We start from the raw sequence: 18,504 nt of genomic DNA on the forward strand, positions 1-18,504 counted from the left end.
TAAGTTTGAGCATTAAATTGCACATTCTATGTCAACAGTCAAATTATGTAAACAATGAAATATATGTTTAATGTTAGCAATGTTTTTAAACACTTAAGTGTTTTTGAGACAGTTCATGCCTCTTGACTATTATACAAAAAAGAAAAAAAGAAATCTATTTAAGAATTAAGACTGTTTTTCCTGTTGTTCTCAGGCCTACGTTTACATGTGGAGGAGTTGTATCTGGAGAGTCAGGGTTTATTGGCAGTGAAGGATTTCCTGGAGTCTACCCTCCAAACAGCAAATGTACTTGGAAAATCACAGTAAGAATTTTTAATATCACAAAATCAGTGCTGAAGACAATGAAGAGCTATTTGTTGTTAATGCCAGTGTTTTATATGGGGTAACATGTGTGCAGTAATGAAATGAAAGCAGCTCAACTGTTTGGAGTTTCTTAGGGTTGATGTAACATGAGACTCATGGCTGAAATAGAACTGGCCTTGCCTCATGTCAGAAGCAAATTTTCATTGACTTCCATAGATAAACCTCTAATTGTTTTAAATTAACACACGTGCAAGCAAACATCTCCCCTTCCTGTCACTGCAGAAAACAATAGTGAGTTTTATAGAAGAAAAGGTTCGAGGGGGAGGTAATGAAAAGTTTTCTGGACAAGAAGACATAGAAAAAGTTTTAGTCAAATCCAAAAAATTCAGGCAGGTTTGCTCATAGTGTGCTAGCCATGTTCTGCCAGCAGGACATCTGGAGTCTGTCATCCAGCAACCTGACAGTAACAGGGAAGTGCTGTTACTTTATAAATGACCATGTGAAATGAAAGCATGTGGGATGATGGATACTGTGATGCTGAAATGAGAGTGCAGGGGGCAGAGACATCATATTCATGGACAACAGATGCCATGAAACAACTAGGACTAAACATTCAGTGCTGGATGTCCAGACTCAGAGAAGGGATGTGAGTGAATGATTACTTTTCCTCACATCTGCACAAATTAAACCATCTGAAACTGCCCACCAAATTCCGTCTCTGTTTTTCAGGCCCAGTTCACTAAGAACTCTTATGATATTCAGGCCTATGGAAAAATATAAGAAAGCATAAAAAAATAAGTTATTCTGTGTACTGACAGGCTCACTGAAGACAACTTCAGTTCAAAGACTGCATCACAGCCTAGGTGTTGGCAGGACAATAGGATGTCACAGGATAATTGTTTCCTGCTACTATAGAGATGCTGACGCAAAGCAGGAGACATTGATCTGTTTACAGTGTTCGGTTTAAAACCACTCTCGTACCAAATGAGTGGTGTAAATTTAATCATTTTAACTGGAGGAGCCCAGCAAAGTTGCACAGTTGATTTCTGCAGCTTTCTGTTGCATTATTACTGGGGCCGAGTTAGAGGTTACCTTTGATGTGTGACTGACTTCATCCAGAGGAGTATGATGTGAAACACAGGGTGTGCTCATCAACCTGCTTCCTGCTGGGGGGGGGCTGAGGTGACAGCAATTAGCAGGGCCCACCTTACAATCTGAAGAGCAGATGCAAATTGCATTTTGAATCACACACACGTGCCTTAAACGAAAGGGGGAAAATGGCCAAAGTTAGTTCACCCATGTGATTCGGTATTAGATCTTCAAAGGTTCAAAACTGAATCTGGAGGGGAATAATAATTTTGTTCATAACAGCACAAAGTTTTTACCATTAGAAAACTTAGATTAAAAAGGAGGCAGCACTGAAGAAGCAATTACTACAAAGTTGTAGCAGACCTGTGTCTACACTCCAGCTTTCTTGGGGCATCTGGCATTTCATGATCATCCTGATCCCAGTTTTCTGCTGTGCTGCCATTTACTCCCACTCTCTGACTGTTGCTTACTTGTTCTCTGTAACTCACCCAAAGCCAGAGAAGGGCTGCACACCTGTAGCAGTCCAGGCTCGCTTGTGCCTTCACCTCATTTAACCCCTGTTAGACAGTTCTGTGCACTAAGCCAAGCTGATTTCTTCCCCCATCACCTGTGCAGAACATCCTGTCTTCTACTGGACAGGAAGGATGTAGGGAAGGCAAGGACTACAAAACTTGCAAGACTAAGCCTGTACCCTCTTTAAAAAGAGTTTACCAAACTGAGGGAAAGTGTGACAGTCAAGGGTCTGCTTAGCCTGAATTTAAACACCAGAATCCTTTCAGCAAATACTGCTGAGGCTCAGAACAGCTTGCAATAGCACCCAAGTGAGAGAGCAGTTCCAGTGCCATGAAGAAATACTCTCTAGTTACTGCTGGGCTTCCTCATTTGGCATCATCTTAGAAAGTGACTGAGCCTTTCTGCCTGTTTTAGCCAAGGGCTGTGAACACCTCCTGAACATTCTCTGCCTAAGGCAGGGTCTGACAAGTCTGCAAGGCTGAGAGAGACGTTGTTCCCTTTGTGTCTGGGTCACGAGGAGCACTGAGCTGTTGTTTTCCCAACTCCAGGATCTCCTCAGCTGCAGCAGACAGGCCCAGAGAGGCAGAATGACAGCTAGTCCGTTCTTTAGAAGAAAATAGGTATAGACAATGTTATGAGTAATACAGATAAAGCAGTGTAGCATGCAGGTATCAGCTGAAACCTTTCCAACTGGTTTGCTAAAGCTGGAAGAGTCTCTCTAGCTCAATTATAGTTCTGTTATTTCAAGAGACTGGGACTTTTTCAGCTGGCTAAAGAAAACAGCTTCTCCATTCTCAGAGCTCTAAGAAGTGTTCAGCACATGCTTGTGGTTCTATTACAACCTTGGCAGACTACCCAGCAGCTTTTAGCTGGCTTTGCTAAGGAGTCATTTGTGCAGCTATTTCCTTTCTTATAGTAATGTATAGAGCTTTATCTCAAACCTGTCATATACATTGACTTCTAATACTCTGTAATCCTTCTTGGCCATCACCTCACATAAATGTGTCACACAGTCCAAAAATCTGGAGCGCTGTGCCGTGTTTTTCTGGCAGACCGCTCGGTTCCCATAAAACTCCAACAACTTTATGTGCAACAATAATACTGACAACTGTCAGAGTTATGTAAGGTTATGTTTTTATAGGTTCAGGAGCTGTGTTCCAGCAGGTTTGCTGACAATAACCAAGGTTTGAAAAATTTACTTAGCAGGGAAGTTGGGAATCTGCCCTGAGGGAGGGAAATATTTTAAATAATTTTTTCTATGTTTTAAGCGCTCATTTGCCCATATCATTGTAAAACTGCCTTCCCAGTAGAGACCAGATCTTGACACATGGTTGTACTGCCAAAAGACAGAGATGAACAGGATCTAGTGTCTCTGTCAGGAAGAGCCAGCCAATACAATTTTTTAAAATTGTAGCTAGGGTAGAAGCCACTAAGCAGGAATCGTGGTTCAAATAACTTCCACATTCATTCTCAGGAGAGAGAAACAATACATTTGGCATGGATTTTTCAACTCTACCTAGGGCTGCTATGGCAAAACATGTGGTATTGAACATATATCAAACCCATATACAACACAGGTTTTTAAACTAGGCAAAATGTATTTACAAAAGTTGGCATTTAAGGGGTTTTCCCCACCAAAAGATTATTTTCAAAGTAAATAATCTAAACCAAGGAATTTTGATGAAGAGGGCTTTGTGCTCAGAAAAACAGCTTCACTACTTTAACTGTAACTAAACTTTGATTAACATCATATGGAATACCTGCAGTGAATGATAACCAAAGACACTACAGGGACCTTATTTTGAGGTGGGTTGTATACATGAAATAATCCTGCTCTTTTGAAGAAGTTAGTGATCTACACAGATGGCTTTAGGGAATTATGCTCTAGAAAAACTCCCTCTAAAATTCAATTAGCCTTCAAGAGGAGCAAGGCATCCTTCCCATGGGTTTAACATTGTAATTTTTGATGCTAAAGAAGTTCATGGAGTTAAAATCAGAAGGGAGGCGGAGGGTGAGTATGTGTCAGTCCCCCTCTTGGTGACACGGAGAGGCCAAAGTGCCTCTGTTGTTGAAAGGCACCAGCTGGATGGATAAAACAAAAATAAGGCACACCCTGCAGAGGAAGCATCACATCATTCTTCCTTTGACTTCTGCCTCTTCCCCCCCCTTTCTTCTAAGAGCTGGAATTCCTTCCAGTTCTTCCTCTGAGGTATCCCATCATCTCACTGCATCAGGCTCAAAGTAAACAATACTGAGTCACGCTGGCCTTTGCCTTCTCCCCTGTGTTTCTCATGGAACAATATTTTAAATGTCCTAGGATAAACACTGGCAGATTTTAGCACATTACTTTTCAACATGTAAAAAAGCAAATGGTAGAAATGAAAGGAAAGGACTGTTTTGAGAAGATGCCTGTGCTTAGGGGGAGATTTCTTGGGAGTAGCTGCAGACTGGAGTGGCTGCTGCCAGAAGAGGGAACCACCATCCCCTGCACTCCTGATTGTCATCCAGTCAGACCACAGAATTTTAACTGACTTACCATACTGGAACAACTGTGTTATTTTTGTGAATGGCATCTACGATTTTAATAAGCAGGTACATTATTTTATAAAGTAATGGCTTTCAGCAGTGACTGTGCTTAAGGGCCCCACACATTTCTCTGAATTACTTACCTCCCCAAATTCAAGAAAAGGTCTGTCCTGCCGCAGGATCAGTATCAGCACTGCATGTAAAAGCAGCTTCATGAACGAGTCACCTTAACACACCTACAGCACACTCTTCACTGCATCTGGAGCTGCTGTATCAGTATCTGCTGTGGGTTAAATGGTCACTTCCATCTACAGCAATTCCATCTACACCTGACCTGACAAGTAATTTTTAACTGTTGAGACTCACAATATTAAAACACTGTTTGACAATTTCTTATAAGAACAGTTCAGTTGTAGTTTAGCTCATACTGGGGTTTTAAAATGAGTCACTGTTAAGGAATGAAAAAAATTCATGAACTCTTAAATATCATGGCTTAAATATGAACTTACTGCAGATATATTAAGTGTGTTTAAAGCAGAAAATTATAGTAGTGTCTTAGTAAAGCAGAACAGCTGCAATTATTTTAATAGCTAACCACTCTACCAGGCTATGGATTGAATGCAGATAATTACACTTGCCTGTCTAAGGTCCCTCTATACTTTAAAATACTGTTTCCTTTTTTCCTGTCCTGTTACACAGCATTAAGTGCTTTGTTAGATTAATTTTCACTTCTTAGTATGCTGCTTTTTCCCTGAAAAGCTTGCAATTCTATCCCAGGAAATGTTCTCCTCCTTGTGAACTTGTCTTAATTTACATCCTCCTCAGTACTCTTGTCTCTTTTGCAATGTCCCCAGATGCAGGCATGTCAGAAGATTTGCCCTGCCTTATGTTTCCTCAGATGTTTCAGAAAACAAAACTCTGTGTATTGAGGACACCCACTGATGGTTCTTTTGTTTATAGTTTTACATAGTCTTTCTAAATGTAATTATTTCACTGCAGCCACTCCAATAACTAAATAGTGTTATCCATAAGGTTTCTAATTTTATTTATAAATGATGTAAGATGTGTGTCAATAAATTCCAAAAAAATCCTTCAAACTATGAAACTTGATAACCCAAATCAGAAAGAGAGGCCATTTCAAAATGGTAAATTGCTTGTTCCATTTTTTTTCACGTTAATCTCATCCTCACCTTGCTTGGTGACAGGGAGCTGCAGGGCTGATTCCATATTTCAGCAGAAAATAAGAGGAACGCTCCAAGCTGAACTGGGCAGCGATGGTTTGTCATTAACTGCATGAGCCTGACTAGAGGACACTGCAGATCAGAAATAAGACAATGGCAAGAGATGGCCAGAGCTTTGTATTTATGATTGGTCCAGATTACTGTAAAACCTGCTTTGCCTGGAGCATAATTGACCAAAAGAGCTTCCTGGTGAGAAGTGAAGGGCATGGAAACAGTCAGGGAGACAGAGGGATCTGACAGATATGTACAGCCAGTCTCATCTCAACATGCATCTCTCCCCCCTCTCTCTCTCTCCATCTCTTTGCAGGTCCCAGAGGGCAAAGTGGTGGTTCTTTCTTTTCGATACCTGGACCTGGAGAGCGACCCCCTGTGCCGCTATGACTTTGTGGACATTTACAACGGCCACGCCCACGGCCAGCGCATCGGCAGGTTCTGTGGCACTGCCAAACCGGGCGCCCTCGTATCCAACAGCAATAAAATGCTGGTGCAGATGACTTCAGATGCCAACACTGCTGGAAGTGGATTCATTGCCAAGTTTTCTGCAGCAGAGCCACATGAAAGAGGTAATTAACTGTTACATACATGCTGTATGAATGTCCAGCTCTACAGAGAGCCACATTAATGATTAACAAGATGTGATGGCAGAGATATCAGGCACTGTGCTGTTCAACATATTCATTCATTAGCTTGCTTAGCAAATAGCAAAATATAGCTGTTTACCCATCTTAGTTCATCAAAGTAGTAAAGAGAAGGATTGACTATTGTGAGAGTATTGGAAGAATTGGGCCTAACAGTAAAATGGTAACAGCTCATCAAAAACTGAGGGGAGACCTCACTGCAGATACATCATCCTCCTGAGGGGCAGAGGAGGGGCAGGCACTGATCTCATCTCTCTGGTGACCAGTGACAGGATCCGAGGGAATGGCCTGAAGTTGTGTCAGGGGAGGTTTAGGGTCGTTATTAGAAGGAGGTTCTTCCCCCAGAGGGTGGTTGGCACTGGACAGGCTCCCCAGGGCGGTGGGCACAGCCCCAAGGCTGCCAGAGCTCAAGAGGTGTTTGGATGATGCTCTGAGGCACAGGGTGTGACTCTTGGGGATGGTCCTGTGCAGGGTTAAGAGCTGGACTTGATGATGCTTGTGCCCTGCTCAGCTGGGTGTGTGCATTGCAGGGGACCAGTACTGTGGGGGGCGACTGGAGAAGCCCTCGGGGTCCTTCCAGACGCCCAACTGGCCAGAGCGAGACTACCCAGCGGGAGTGACCTGCTCCTGGCACATCGTTGCCCCCAAGAACCAGGTAAGGCTCAGCTGGCATGACCTCCAGGGACTCCCATCCCAGCAGCAGCTGGCTCAGGGACACAGCCTGTACTGCCCCAGCCACGCTGCAGGCACAGCCACACTCCAGGGATCATCCCCTGTCGCACTGACCATCCTCTGCCCTGCACTGACACACTCCCCCAAATCCAGCCTGTTAAGGCATCTCTGACTGGTGAGGCTCTTACACCAGGGTTCTTTTAAGATTATTTTGCTAATTCACAAATCATTAGGCAAACTAAGTTAGGGCAGGTGATCATCTCAGCACCAAACAGACCAATGCTATGTTTATGTCCAACAATGTTTGAGCATCTCTGGTGTTGCTGCAGTTTCTTACTGAGGTACCCAGGCAGAGCTGATTGAATTTACTAAGAGCAGAAATTGTGTTATTGTTCTTACACCACAGGGAATACATCTGGCTGTGTCCTGGACAGAGATTTTCAATGTATATTTCATAGTTTTATTTCCTATGTCGAAGGCTCCATCTCATAACATGCTTGATTAGCCAGGTGCCATGAGAGCACGTTACCACCTCATTAAGATGTGACAAGATGTGACAGCAGACAGAGAGGGCTCCTGTGCCACCCGTGGCAAACACAAGTTTGTTCCCTGTGCCACAGGGCTAATCTCAATCCACATTTCTGGTTGCTGCTGAGCCATCTGCTCTGTACCTTGGCAGGAGGTCTACAGTGACTGAATGTTTTGGTAGGTGGCTTTTCTTGCCACAGCCAGCTTTTTAAATACATTTACAGGTAAAGATGACTTTCCTCTTCATCTTCCGCTCGTGACTGTAACCCTCAAAATAAAAAAGCTGCCCCAGATAAATATATTCTTCTGATCTTTCATCCTTTTCCATTTCTCAGGATAGTTTCTCCCTTAAACTGAAGCAAGATGTCAGCTTAGTCTTCCCTATACTCCTCTTTAATCCACATCCCTTGTTTGCCAGATGCAGGTCATGTAACAATCCTATAGATAGGCAGTTATTTTTAAAACCTTATCTGTAGACTGCAGATTACTTTGGTTCTTTCCAAATGTCTCTAGATAAGCCTAAGAACTTCTCCTAAGCTCACAGAGAAGATTTTAGAAAGGCTATATAAGCATCAAAATTTATGCATTATATCCTGTGTCTTTTGGTGATCCTGTTCCATAAATCTACCTGTTTCCAAATATAGATTAGTCATCTACTGCAACAGTGGGTTTTTTGCATGCAAATAAGGCAGAATTTTGATAGTGATAAAAGCAGTTTTTGAGGAAGCAGGGAATAAGCATCTCTCTTCAAGTGCACATAAAAAGCTCCTCAGTCTTCCTTTTGCCAAAGTTCAGGTGCTCTTGTCTCTATTTCCATTTCATGAGCTTGTGAGCAATAACACAAGGTTCTCTTGTTTCTTTAAATACAAACCAATAATTTATATATTACAGAAGATGAAGAGCTTCTCTTCTATCATGAAATAGTTATTAGTGCAAAGTGCACTTTTGAACAGTGGTGAATCAGACATTGTGGCCTGCTGCTTTGCCTGCTCTGGAAGAATTTAGCATTTCTATTCCCAGTTGCTTGGCTTCTTTCTATACTATCTTTTTTGATCATAAGAATATTATTCAGATGGGCACTTTCATTTAAAGGGCATTTTCCATCACGATGCTGAGGGTTTTGAAACAAGCCTGTTAGTCATCTCTGAAACCAAGGCCCCAAGGCTGCTCATGCTTTATGGGAAAGAAAATTATGCCTTAAACATCTGACTAGTGCAAAAGCTTAGTCAGGCAAAACTAAGACATCAGGTGCTAACAGGCTACCATTACAATGAATACAGAACAAGATAACTTTTACTGTGTTAGTAAATCAAATCAAGTGTAAGCCATCTACAAATTCCTCCTTTTTCTCTGTACAGTCTTAGGAGTTTTAATACCACCTTTGTTTGAGACAGACCTTTAAAAGGAAATCCTGCACATCTACAATCAGCACAATTGAGTGTTGTCATTCAAGCCTCATCTGTGCTATTTATGGGAAGATGTTTTAAATCCTGCTGTGCTTCACATAAAGCAGCAACCTAAATGCATATATTACCTCTGTTTCCATGGAGCAGTTAGGCTGTGTTTCCCTTCCTCGCTGCACATGACTGACAGAGTCATTCTGCAGGACTGCCTTTCAGAGCAGCAGATTCCATTTCTGTTTTCTCGTCTGTTGTTTTTCTTCCTTAAGTAAAAAAATTCCATAAATACGAGTCATCGGAGATAATGGATCAGCACTGGAAACACCAGAGTTACAGGAGTTTATGACTGGTAAAGCCTCAACATTTCAGGAAATCTGACATGGAGACACAGTTCTTTTAACTACTTACTTTCTCATGGTTTTAGTTTTACTATTTGCTAATTTTTTCCTATCAGTATTTTAATTTCTAACTTTTTAAATTCTGCATTAAATGTACACAGCATTGGCAACCAGTGATTGAAACCCTGCTGTTAATGAAGTCAGTGAAATGGCTCTACCAACTTTTGCCTTTGCTTTCTCATCAGCGTATCCTGAATGATGAAATGACACCCCTTTTCTGGGGTTTCTACTTGTACAGTTATTTTAAAAGCAACGTAACACCTACCACCTACTATCTTGTTATCATTCACCCATAAAAATAACTTCATCAGAAGTTACTTGCATGCACTTGAGAAGAAAATGTTTTACAGAATAGTAGAACCGTATGTTGAGCTATTTGTTGGAGAGGTCATGTGGATCCAAATACCTTACAATTAAGTGCATTAAGGACTTTCCACTATGGAAAAAAAAATCAAATAGTACTTCACGTGAAGATGTCACTACAAGAAGCACCAATAAATGAGTTATTTACATTTTCCTTGTAGCTAATAGAGCTAAAGTTCGAGAAGTTTGATGTGGAGAGAGACAACTACTGCAGATATGACTATGTAGCAGTGTTTAATGGTGGGGAAATCAATGATGCCAAAAGAATTGGGAAGTACTGCGGAGACAGTCCCCCAGCGTGAGTAACTTCCTTAATTCTGAACTTCAGCTCCACTGTGGGTCCTAACACAGCCCTGCAGTCACTGTTTGTAGCTGCTGCTACAGTTTGCTACTCGGCTTCTGAAAGATTTTTATTATTTTTTAAAGTAAACACGACATTTTCTACCTCCAGTTGAACTTCGAGGAGTTGCTTGGTATCTTGTCTCTCTCTGGGTTTTCTCTTTTCTCTCCATGACTAGCCCTGGCTCCAACCCCTGCTCTCTCCTGTCCCCCAGGCCTCATTAGACCAGTCTAATAACACCAACACTAATCCTAATGCTCTTCACATTGGTATAATGCCAATACTAATGGCAGCTGAACATTTACCATCACTTAATGTATGTTTTGATTACAGACACTGAAGCGTGAGGATGCAGCTGAGCTCTCTGGCTCCTTACTCACTTCATCTGCCTTATTTCTCTCTCAGCCACTTTTTGAGAAGACAGGATATACAGGCTGGCTCAGAGTTTTCAGATTTGGCCTTGCAGGTGTTCAGGAAGCAGAACAAAGCTCCTGGGCAGCTGATAATCAGTGCCCTCCTACATCTCCAGCCTGTGCCAGTGCTGCAGTGAGAAAAGAGTGAGCTGTGCCACTACCACAGCAGCTGGAAATGCAGAGAACTCCAGCCAGCCAGGCACTCAGTGTTTGTGTCAGACTCGGCCATCAGGGTAAACTGATTTGGGACAATCTGCCCCAAAAAATGGGAGATGATGACAAGTTTTTACTTCAAAGGCCTGATGAAAGTGTTTCGAAGAAGCCCTGCTCATGAGCTCAGACTTGCTGGGAAGAAACAACACAGTCATTTTAGTCAAACTACAGCTTAAAATCACTTGCTATTTTCTTCTCTCCTCACCAAGATTCCTTTGCCTCTATATTCATTTTTCCTCCTCTTTCCAAAAACTGGTTGTGCTTGAAAACTTGATGTTACTAATTATTAATGAATATTGACACAGGGCCTGTGGAAAGCTCCAAAGAATGAGGGAAGTGCTGCTTTGGCTAGACTTGTACTCCACATCATTTCCCACACACTAGCTTTGAGTCAAGGGTTACTGCACCACCTCCACACCCAGAGGCAGTCACAGTGTCACAGAAGGTGCTGTGCAGTTGGGAGCTGAAAGTTAATGCACTGAGCAGTGCCTGTCCATGACATTTCAGATTTTAAGAAAGTAACTCAATGAGCTCTTTAAAGCCTTGGTCATGAATGTCCAATAAGTGACAGAAAGTGAGCCCCCAGAAATAATAACCCCAAACATTTTGTTTTTGGTGGTTTTGTTGAAGAATTGCAGAACCCAGAATTGAAATAATTTTCTTAAGCCTTTCCAAATGTGTAACATGTTTTTCATTAAACACCACATTTTGAACTCCCCATTTCCTTACCTCCCCTACATACTGAGGATTTCTTCAGTGTATTTTCCCCCTGTGTTAGTCTGGCCCCTTCCATCCCATCATAGTGAGGTCTGCAGTGAATTCCCACTGAAGAATTTAAGGATACTCATATTGGTAATAACCTTCAGGAATCAGAGTTTTGAGTGATTCACCAAAATGAGTTTCATCCTCAGAACACCAGTGTGTGACACACCTGCAAAGAGCCATTCAGTATTTTCAGTGCTAGTCTGGTGGCAGCCACTGCATTCACACATTAAACAAAAGCACTCTGTTTTTTTCTTAAGGAATGCTATTAATGCTATTTGGCTTTGTCATTCAAAATAATGGAAATAGTTTATTTTGTTTTTCTGTTTCAGGCCTATTCTGTCTGAGAGAAACGAGTTGCTCATTCAGTTTTTGTCCGATTTAAGCTTAACAGCTGATGGTTTTATTGGCCATTATAAATTTAGACCAAAAAAGTTACCCACAACTACAGTTCCACCTACAACCACAACAGTCCCTGCTACCTCAAGTAAGTTTTACTGGCTTTACATAATTTCTTAGAAAAATGAATTATTCCAGGACAAGTAGAGGGTATATTAAAAATTCAAGTTTTATGGTTTGTTAGTATTTCAAATGTTGAAGGAATTAATGAAAATTAATAGACTCAAAAGAGTACCTTAATATACACCTGGGAGAATCTACTTAGCATTTTAAAAAGGAAATCTATCCAGGCAAGAGTTAAATGTAACAGTAACTCATTCCTGTCTCTTCTAAATTTGGGACAGTTAACTAGAAAATGCCATAGAAGAATGGATGAGCAAATTTCTTTTGTATAAGAAGTTCTAACTATTTCAGGAAATAGTTTTATTTAAAGGAATTCTTTCTTTTATAAAAGTTGATAGGCAAAAATCTTACTGCATTCTTCTTCCTATAGTTATTAGCATCAAGCAAAATTGGTCTGGAACACACCTGAGCCCTCTTCATATTCTGCCAACACCCTGTCAATGTGACACCCTCCTAGAATTATGTTTATTTGGAACATAAAAAGAAATATGTCACCCTAAAAATAAGCTTCCTTTTATATTTTAGACTAGACAGCATCTATGAAAGATCAGAGGAGGATTTTTCTGAAGGTGTTGCCAAAACCAGCTCATTACTGAGATACTGAAGGGATACATTCTTTGAATTTCTGTAACCTGAATGTGAGAGATTTAAGACACAGTTATAGCAGAAAAGCGAATTATTTATGATGTTTTTGCAAGGCATAACCTGATTTGTGCTTCAAATGCATCCAAAGTCAGGACAGCAGTGGCCCATCGGCAGGAAACCAAGGAGCTGTGGTGTTTAAATAGTGCTAACGAAAGGTATTTAAAGTAGATGAAAACATTAGAAAAATGAAATCACAATGACCTGTAAATCACTCTGCTGTGACTGCTGCTCTGACAGTAAATAATTCAGCTCCTCTTCACTCTAAAGCACTCTTTAATGCAGTTGTTATTCAGAGCCCTGGTCTGCAGTAACCCGGGCTGTCAGCTCTCCCCTCGCGTTCAGGCTCTGCCATCATTCCACCCTGTGAGGGAAGAGGGGTGAGCTTTACCAATTAACTCCAATTTTTATGACAACATCAGTGTCAGAAAATAAAACCACGCAGATTCATCTGAGAGAGGACAACAGAGGGAGCGTTTCCAAAGCACTTGTCAGGCAGACAAAGCAAGAGGTCCTTTCACTGTCTGATCAGTTCTGTGTGATGTAAGCACTTCTGATCTTAAAAACAAACCACAGCAAAACAAAGCTCTGCAGTTTGGTTACATTTCTGAGCCATCATTTGCATTCCGAAGTGTCCAGTTCAAATAGATTTAGCTTATTATCTTGGAAATCAGATCTGTTCAAACTTGCACAGAACTCCAGGCAAGAATGAATAAAATATTAAGTAGGCACTTTTCAAGAATTACCTCAGTCTCCATCTTGCATAAAAACATTAGTACTTGAAGAAATAAATGCTATAAATACAATTTTTAAATCTATCTGTCTCACCTCCATCCAATCTGAAAAGGATATAAAAGCCTTAAAGTCCTGCATCCCAACATGTTATGTAGAAAGGGTCAGCTGAGGGAAGTACAGACACCATTAACATCTACCCAAGTGGGAGAAAGATACCAATTGTATTCAGTTGTTTATAAACAAAGCATTCCGTTTCTGAATGGAAATGTCAATCCCTAGTGTTAAATACACCCTTCAAACGTGTTTCAAAAGGGCATGGATAAAAACCATGCAGTACTACATGTCAGGAAGCTGTGTAAAAAATTCTGAAAAAAGAAAATAAATCAGGACTTTGAACTCTGATCCCTTCCATCACAGTAATTTCCAATAAAAGCCACCCCCTCCCTCAGAGGCATTACTGTAATTTATATTATGTTTCAAGTGTACTACAAGGGCTGTGTGGCAAAGCACTTGGTTAGATATTTAAGATCCCACTGTGATCACATGTAAGTTTTCTGTAACACCCCGTTCCATCAGGTCACTAGAACAGACACAGCTGAGACACCTGAAAAGATGATCATTGGAGGTGATGGCAGAGAAAAGGAATATTGTTCCTGTGTGGTGCTCATGCCTTGCAATGCCAGATCTAGTTCATGTATAGTTCAGGATTATTCATCTTTCTTCTCTTTTTTTTTTTTAAACATACTGCTTTGCACTTGCACCAAATGCTTCATTCCAATTTCAATTTACTTCTTCTCTTCCAAAAGTTGCAAAACCTACAGTTGCCCTGTGCCAGCAGAAGTGTAAAAGGAGTGGGACTCTGGAAAGCAATTACTGTTCAAGCAACTTTGGTAAGGAGGCAAAGTCTCTTTTTAACTGTTCACTCGGCACTGTGTTTTTAGACTCCAGGGAGTTTTGCCAGATGTAGTTCTGAGTTATCATTAATATAATAGGCTATATTTTTACATCACCTCATGTGTATCTGACAGCAGTATCTGTGTGTCCCTCAATACATCCTTGGAGATATTCTGGAACAGGCACTGCACAGATGTCTCTCTCCATCTGAAAAGCAAACGAGAACATCAGCCAAGCACGGGGAAGGATGGACTCGGTTACTGTGGTGTCATCTCGTGTCTGTAAGCAGCCAACACATCCTGCTGCAGCTGCTGACTGTGCCACAGTTCACTGTGTACACCTCCACGGTGTTTTTAGAAGAAGGTGTGGAACTCCCAAGCACTGCTGTGTGCACAGACACAAAGCCCTGAGGAGAAACGGTCTCCTCTCACTGACCACATCTCGCTTGTGGCTGATGGTAAATGACACTAGCGAAAACTTGTTTTTTTCCTCTACCATCAGGGTAATAAATCACATTCTCCTGTCTCACCTGTTGGCAAGTACTTGATATTTTTCAGCCTTTTCCATGGCAGGACTGAGAGTAAAAATATTTTATGTGCTACTGTGAATGTAAGCATATCCCAAGGTAAGAATAGGAAGTCTGCTGTACGTAGATTATGACTGATTCCAAGTTTATTGGATGACTTTGTGGATTTGGAAAATAAGAGCTACTTCTCTTTCATCATGCATTTCACTGTCATTGTTTCTAGAAATATAGCTGCAATACCCAGCATTTTAAAATCCACAGTTCTCTTTCTGACTGAACTTGAATTTAATTAAAAGCTCTGTATTAAAGAAAGATAATGTGCAAACACATAACCCAAAATGTGGATTATGCAGTTTAGTAAATAAACCTGGCTGTACATACTTGATTACTGAAGATCTAATTGATCCCAGGATAGAATATCTAATTTATAAAAGCTGACCTGAGAAGAAGACAAATTGATAATACCAATGACCATTTCCTCCTGACAGACAAAGATGGCTTAGGAGGTACTCTAGTCATCCCAAGGAAAAGAAAATATTTTTATTTTCATACTGAGAGATCTTTGGGCGATAGGATGTCTAATCTGTAATGTACATTTAGCTGAAGTTGGCAAATTTGTATCAGGCCTCAGACAGATGCAAATTTAGTTCCTAGGGCATGAACTATTCCCTGCTACTCATTTGGGAGTGTAAGAGAGCTGGGAACTCAGCTTCTGGCTACCAGACTTTCAACTTCTGCACTGTTTTAAAATGAGTCATTAAAGGAGGATAAAATTGGACTGTTTAAAGAAATTATCAACCCCAAGAACTGGGCCTGCAAGAGACCGGCACATCCTAGAACCATCTCATATTTGGTGCTACCAAAATTTGACAGTAGTGGGTTATTTATTACAGGTGATAGGAATATTTTTAGGAACTGTTGCCAGTATTGTTTCCTTATTAGGCACTGATATATTTACTAAGTTTTACGGTGCCACAAAACTCATGTCTAAAATGTAAATGTACCACATTTCTTTCCCAGTCATCACTGGCACTGTGATCACCACGACCCCCCGGGCTGGCAGCCTGCATGCAACCATCGCCATCATCAACGTCTACAAGGAGGGCAATCTGGCAATTCAACAAGCTGGCAAGAACATGAGTGCCAAGCTTCTGGTTGTGTGTAAGCAGTGCCCTCTCATCAGGAGAGGTAAGTACAAAAGAAGAACTGCTCTGTGTTTTGATAAAGACAGCAGCTTTGAAAACTACTTCTTGAAATGTGGCCACAAAAATTAGTAACATTAGTAAACTTGTTTCTATAATCAGTAATATAACCAATTGAAGCTAAAAATAACCAGTAATCCAGGTTTCTGTTGCATTTTCCAGTTATACTTTAAAAGGATTAGGCTTACTTAGATCAAAGGACTTCGAAAACCCCTTTTTTTTTCCTTTAAAAGCCATGTGATACAAGGTAAAATCTGATTTGGTTCTCTCAAATGAAGCTCAAATAGATTTTGGTTTTACATAAATGGAACCATAGCAGGAAACATTCAAAATAATTTAATAAGCATTAAAAAAGCCCTGATAGTGTTCCGGATAGCACTGGTGTTTAGGAATATTAATTCAAGGTTGGCAGTAACAAAGTGAAAAATCCTGATCAGAAACTAGCTTTTGGCTGTAGTTATCTGGAAAGCAGACACTGGGAGACATCATAATGTCCTTGGTGGAACCAGCTGTCTCCTTTTACACAGACTGCTGGCTCCAAACCACACTCCTGTGTTTCTCATCCTGAATATCTGTGAATTATTTAACGGTCTTTACTCAGTATCTAAACTTCCCTGTTTATATCCTTATGATTCCAATCCTTCCAGCCTCAGACCCTGCCAAGCCCTGACCCTTCTGGGCCATGGAAATGTGCAAATGCAGTTGGTTTCCCAAAGCCAAGTCCATGCTGACTGCCTCTCTGTGTACCCAGAAAACGTTTCTGTCTTTGGGGAGGAAATGGGAATGCAAAGATTTAAGTGCATTATAAACTCTCATGGCCATCAACATAAATCTGAGCAAACACTGAAATAAAGGACACGCATTCCACTCTGGGTGTGGGGCCTGAATCATCCAGTGTTTATGCTGCACTTCTAATGCCTTTCAGACTCACCTGACAGTCTCTCCATTTAATGACTATCCCCCCCTCTATTTAATGATGATTATTTATTATTTAGCTATGTGTCTACTTGTGCCTAACTGTGCAAAACAGTGCACATGAACAGAGACCACAGGTGAGGAACTGTACTTACCAAGTGACATCACTGACTTCTGTCCTGTAATCTCATTCTCTCCTTCGCAGGTTTAAACTACATCATCATGGGCCAAGTGGAAGAAGATGGCAGAGGCAAAGTCTTCCCCAACAGCTTTGTCATGAGTTTTAAGACTAAGAACTCCAAGATGCTAAATGCCTTGAAAAACAAAACGTGTTAAACCTGAACTCTACAGCTGCATTCTCTCATCTGTCTTGAAAAACAATTTTCATTGTCAACAGTAAGACCACGCTGCCCCTTCCTTCCCTCCAGCCACCCAAGCACAGCTGGCACAAAGTGAAATCCATCACAGGTACAGGGTGAGAACAAATCCTCCTGAGTCTCAAGGTTTGCAGCACAGCCACCTGATCTCAAACATACAAATTCCAGTTACTTGGAAGATGTTAATTTATAACTGTCCAATTTTTTAAAGGAGTTGTGTATGTAAAATGAAAAATTCTAAGTGCAATATTTATAGCAACTCATTTTAACTTCGCTTTTTCTCTGAAGTTGTTTTATTACATGGATTTCTGCATTATTACCTGTGCTTAATAAACTATTTTAAGATTAAATCATACACCACCTAGTTATGAATCATTTAGCAAGTGGGGCAGGCTAAACATAGAAACTCCTTTTTGATAATTGACATGCTTTTGATGGTTTGGGTCATGCACAGTTTGACTGACACCTTCTTGCTGATTAAAGGCCTGGTTCTCCTTACAGGGAAGTCAGTGAATCACTGATTTGAACAGGAACTGGATTTATCCTTCAAAGACTTAGGGAACTGTAAAACAGCACCGTGCTTTTCCCACTGATGACTGCCTAGTTAGTAAATGCCACTAATAAGTTCTGTAAGGAAATCAGGGAGGAGGAAGGCAGGAATTAATTTAGTGGTGGTAAAGTACACGTGCAAATAGTGTAAATTTTCATCTCTCCCATGAAAGGACAGACAACACAGCAATGCTCAGTGGGGCACCAGCAGCGTAAATAGGAGCAGCTCTGTCTAATTTACTTCATTCCTATATGCAAAAGGTTGAACAAATGCTATTCTGAGACTAAACAGCGAGCAGACTGGAAGCAGTTAGACAGTGCCTTTGTTGGCCTGTCTGTTGTATGCAGTTATTTGTTACTCTGAAAGGTTATAATCAAATCTGTAACCTTCTGCGGAGGAGCAGGAGCAGATTACGAGTCAAGATTAATACTGAGAAGCTGAAGAACATTTTTGTCCAAAGCAGATATGAAATACATGCTGTTCAAACTAGGGAAACCTGAATACTAATAAGAACAACATGGATGGAATAGAATCCAAAACCTCTTTAAGTACTTGCTTTCCTTGTCTATAAATACCAGAGCAGAGTTCTTTGGATAATTTGCAACCATGGGCAGGAAACTAATGGAATCCCCAGGCCCTGCTGGAAGTGCCCATTGCTTATTTCAGCAGTGGAATGCAGATTACGATTCTCCTCCACTCTGGATTCCCACCAGAATGGCTCTTGGTGCAGCTCAGCAGTGCA

The 18,504-nt window shown here is 40.9% G+C and overlaps 1 protein-coding gene and 1 long non-coding RNA gene across 3 annotated transcripts in view; one reads left to right on the forward strand and one right to left on the reverse strand.

Annotated features, from left to right (window-relative positions):
* Positions 1 to 17,529, forward strand: part of PCOLCE2 (procollagen C-endopeptidase enhancer 2) — a 29,222-nt gene extending 11,693 nt beyond the window's left edge. Inside the window, exons 2-9 of one of the 2 annotated variants that reach the window (XM_027906558.1) lie at positions 194 to 302; positions 5,980 to 6,235; positions 6,841 to 6,965; positions 9,833 to 9,969; positions 11,732 to 11,886; positions 14,105 to 14,188; positions 15,739 to 15,906; positions 17,041 to 17,529. In XM_027906558.1, coding sequence (XP_027762359.1) covers positions 194 to 302; positions 5,980 to 6,235; positions 6,841 to 6,965; positions 9,833 to 9,969; positions 11,732 to 11,886; positions 14,105 to 14,188; positions 15,739 to 15,906; positions 17,041 to 17,171 — 1,165 coding nt within the window. In that variant the 3' untranslated portion in view covers positions 17,172 to 17,529. The remainder of the gene's footprint in view (positions 1 to 193; positions 303 to 5,979; positions 6,236 to 6,840; positions 6,966 to 9,832; positions 9,970 to 11,731; positions 11,887 to 14,104; positions 14,189 to 15,738; positions 15,907 to 17,040) is intronic. The other variant, XM_027906559.1, reaches the window with a different exon arrangement.
* On the reverse strand, positions 1,268 to 11,457 carry LOC114069632. The gene is made up of 3 exons (XR_003573805.1): positions 11,367 to 11,457; positions 9,045 to 9,173; positions 1,268 to 1,561 (listed from the first exon to the last, which is right to left on the reverse strand). It is a non-coding gene; the product is annotated as an uncharacterized LOC114069632 (long non-coding RNA).
* Positions 17,530 to 18,504: the final 975 nt, after the last annotated feature.

The sequence above is a fragment of the Empidonax traillii genome, unplaced genomic scaffold (assembly GCF_003031625.1).
Source record: "Empidonax traillii isolate 1590-97213 ecotype Southwest subspecies unplaced genomic scaffold, ASM303162v1 scaffold1322:size239206, whole genome shotgun sequence".
Lineage (NCBI taxonomy): Eukaryota > Metazoa > Chordata > Aves > Passeriformes > Tyrannidae > Empidonax > Empidonax traillii.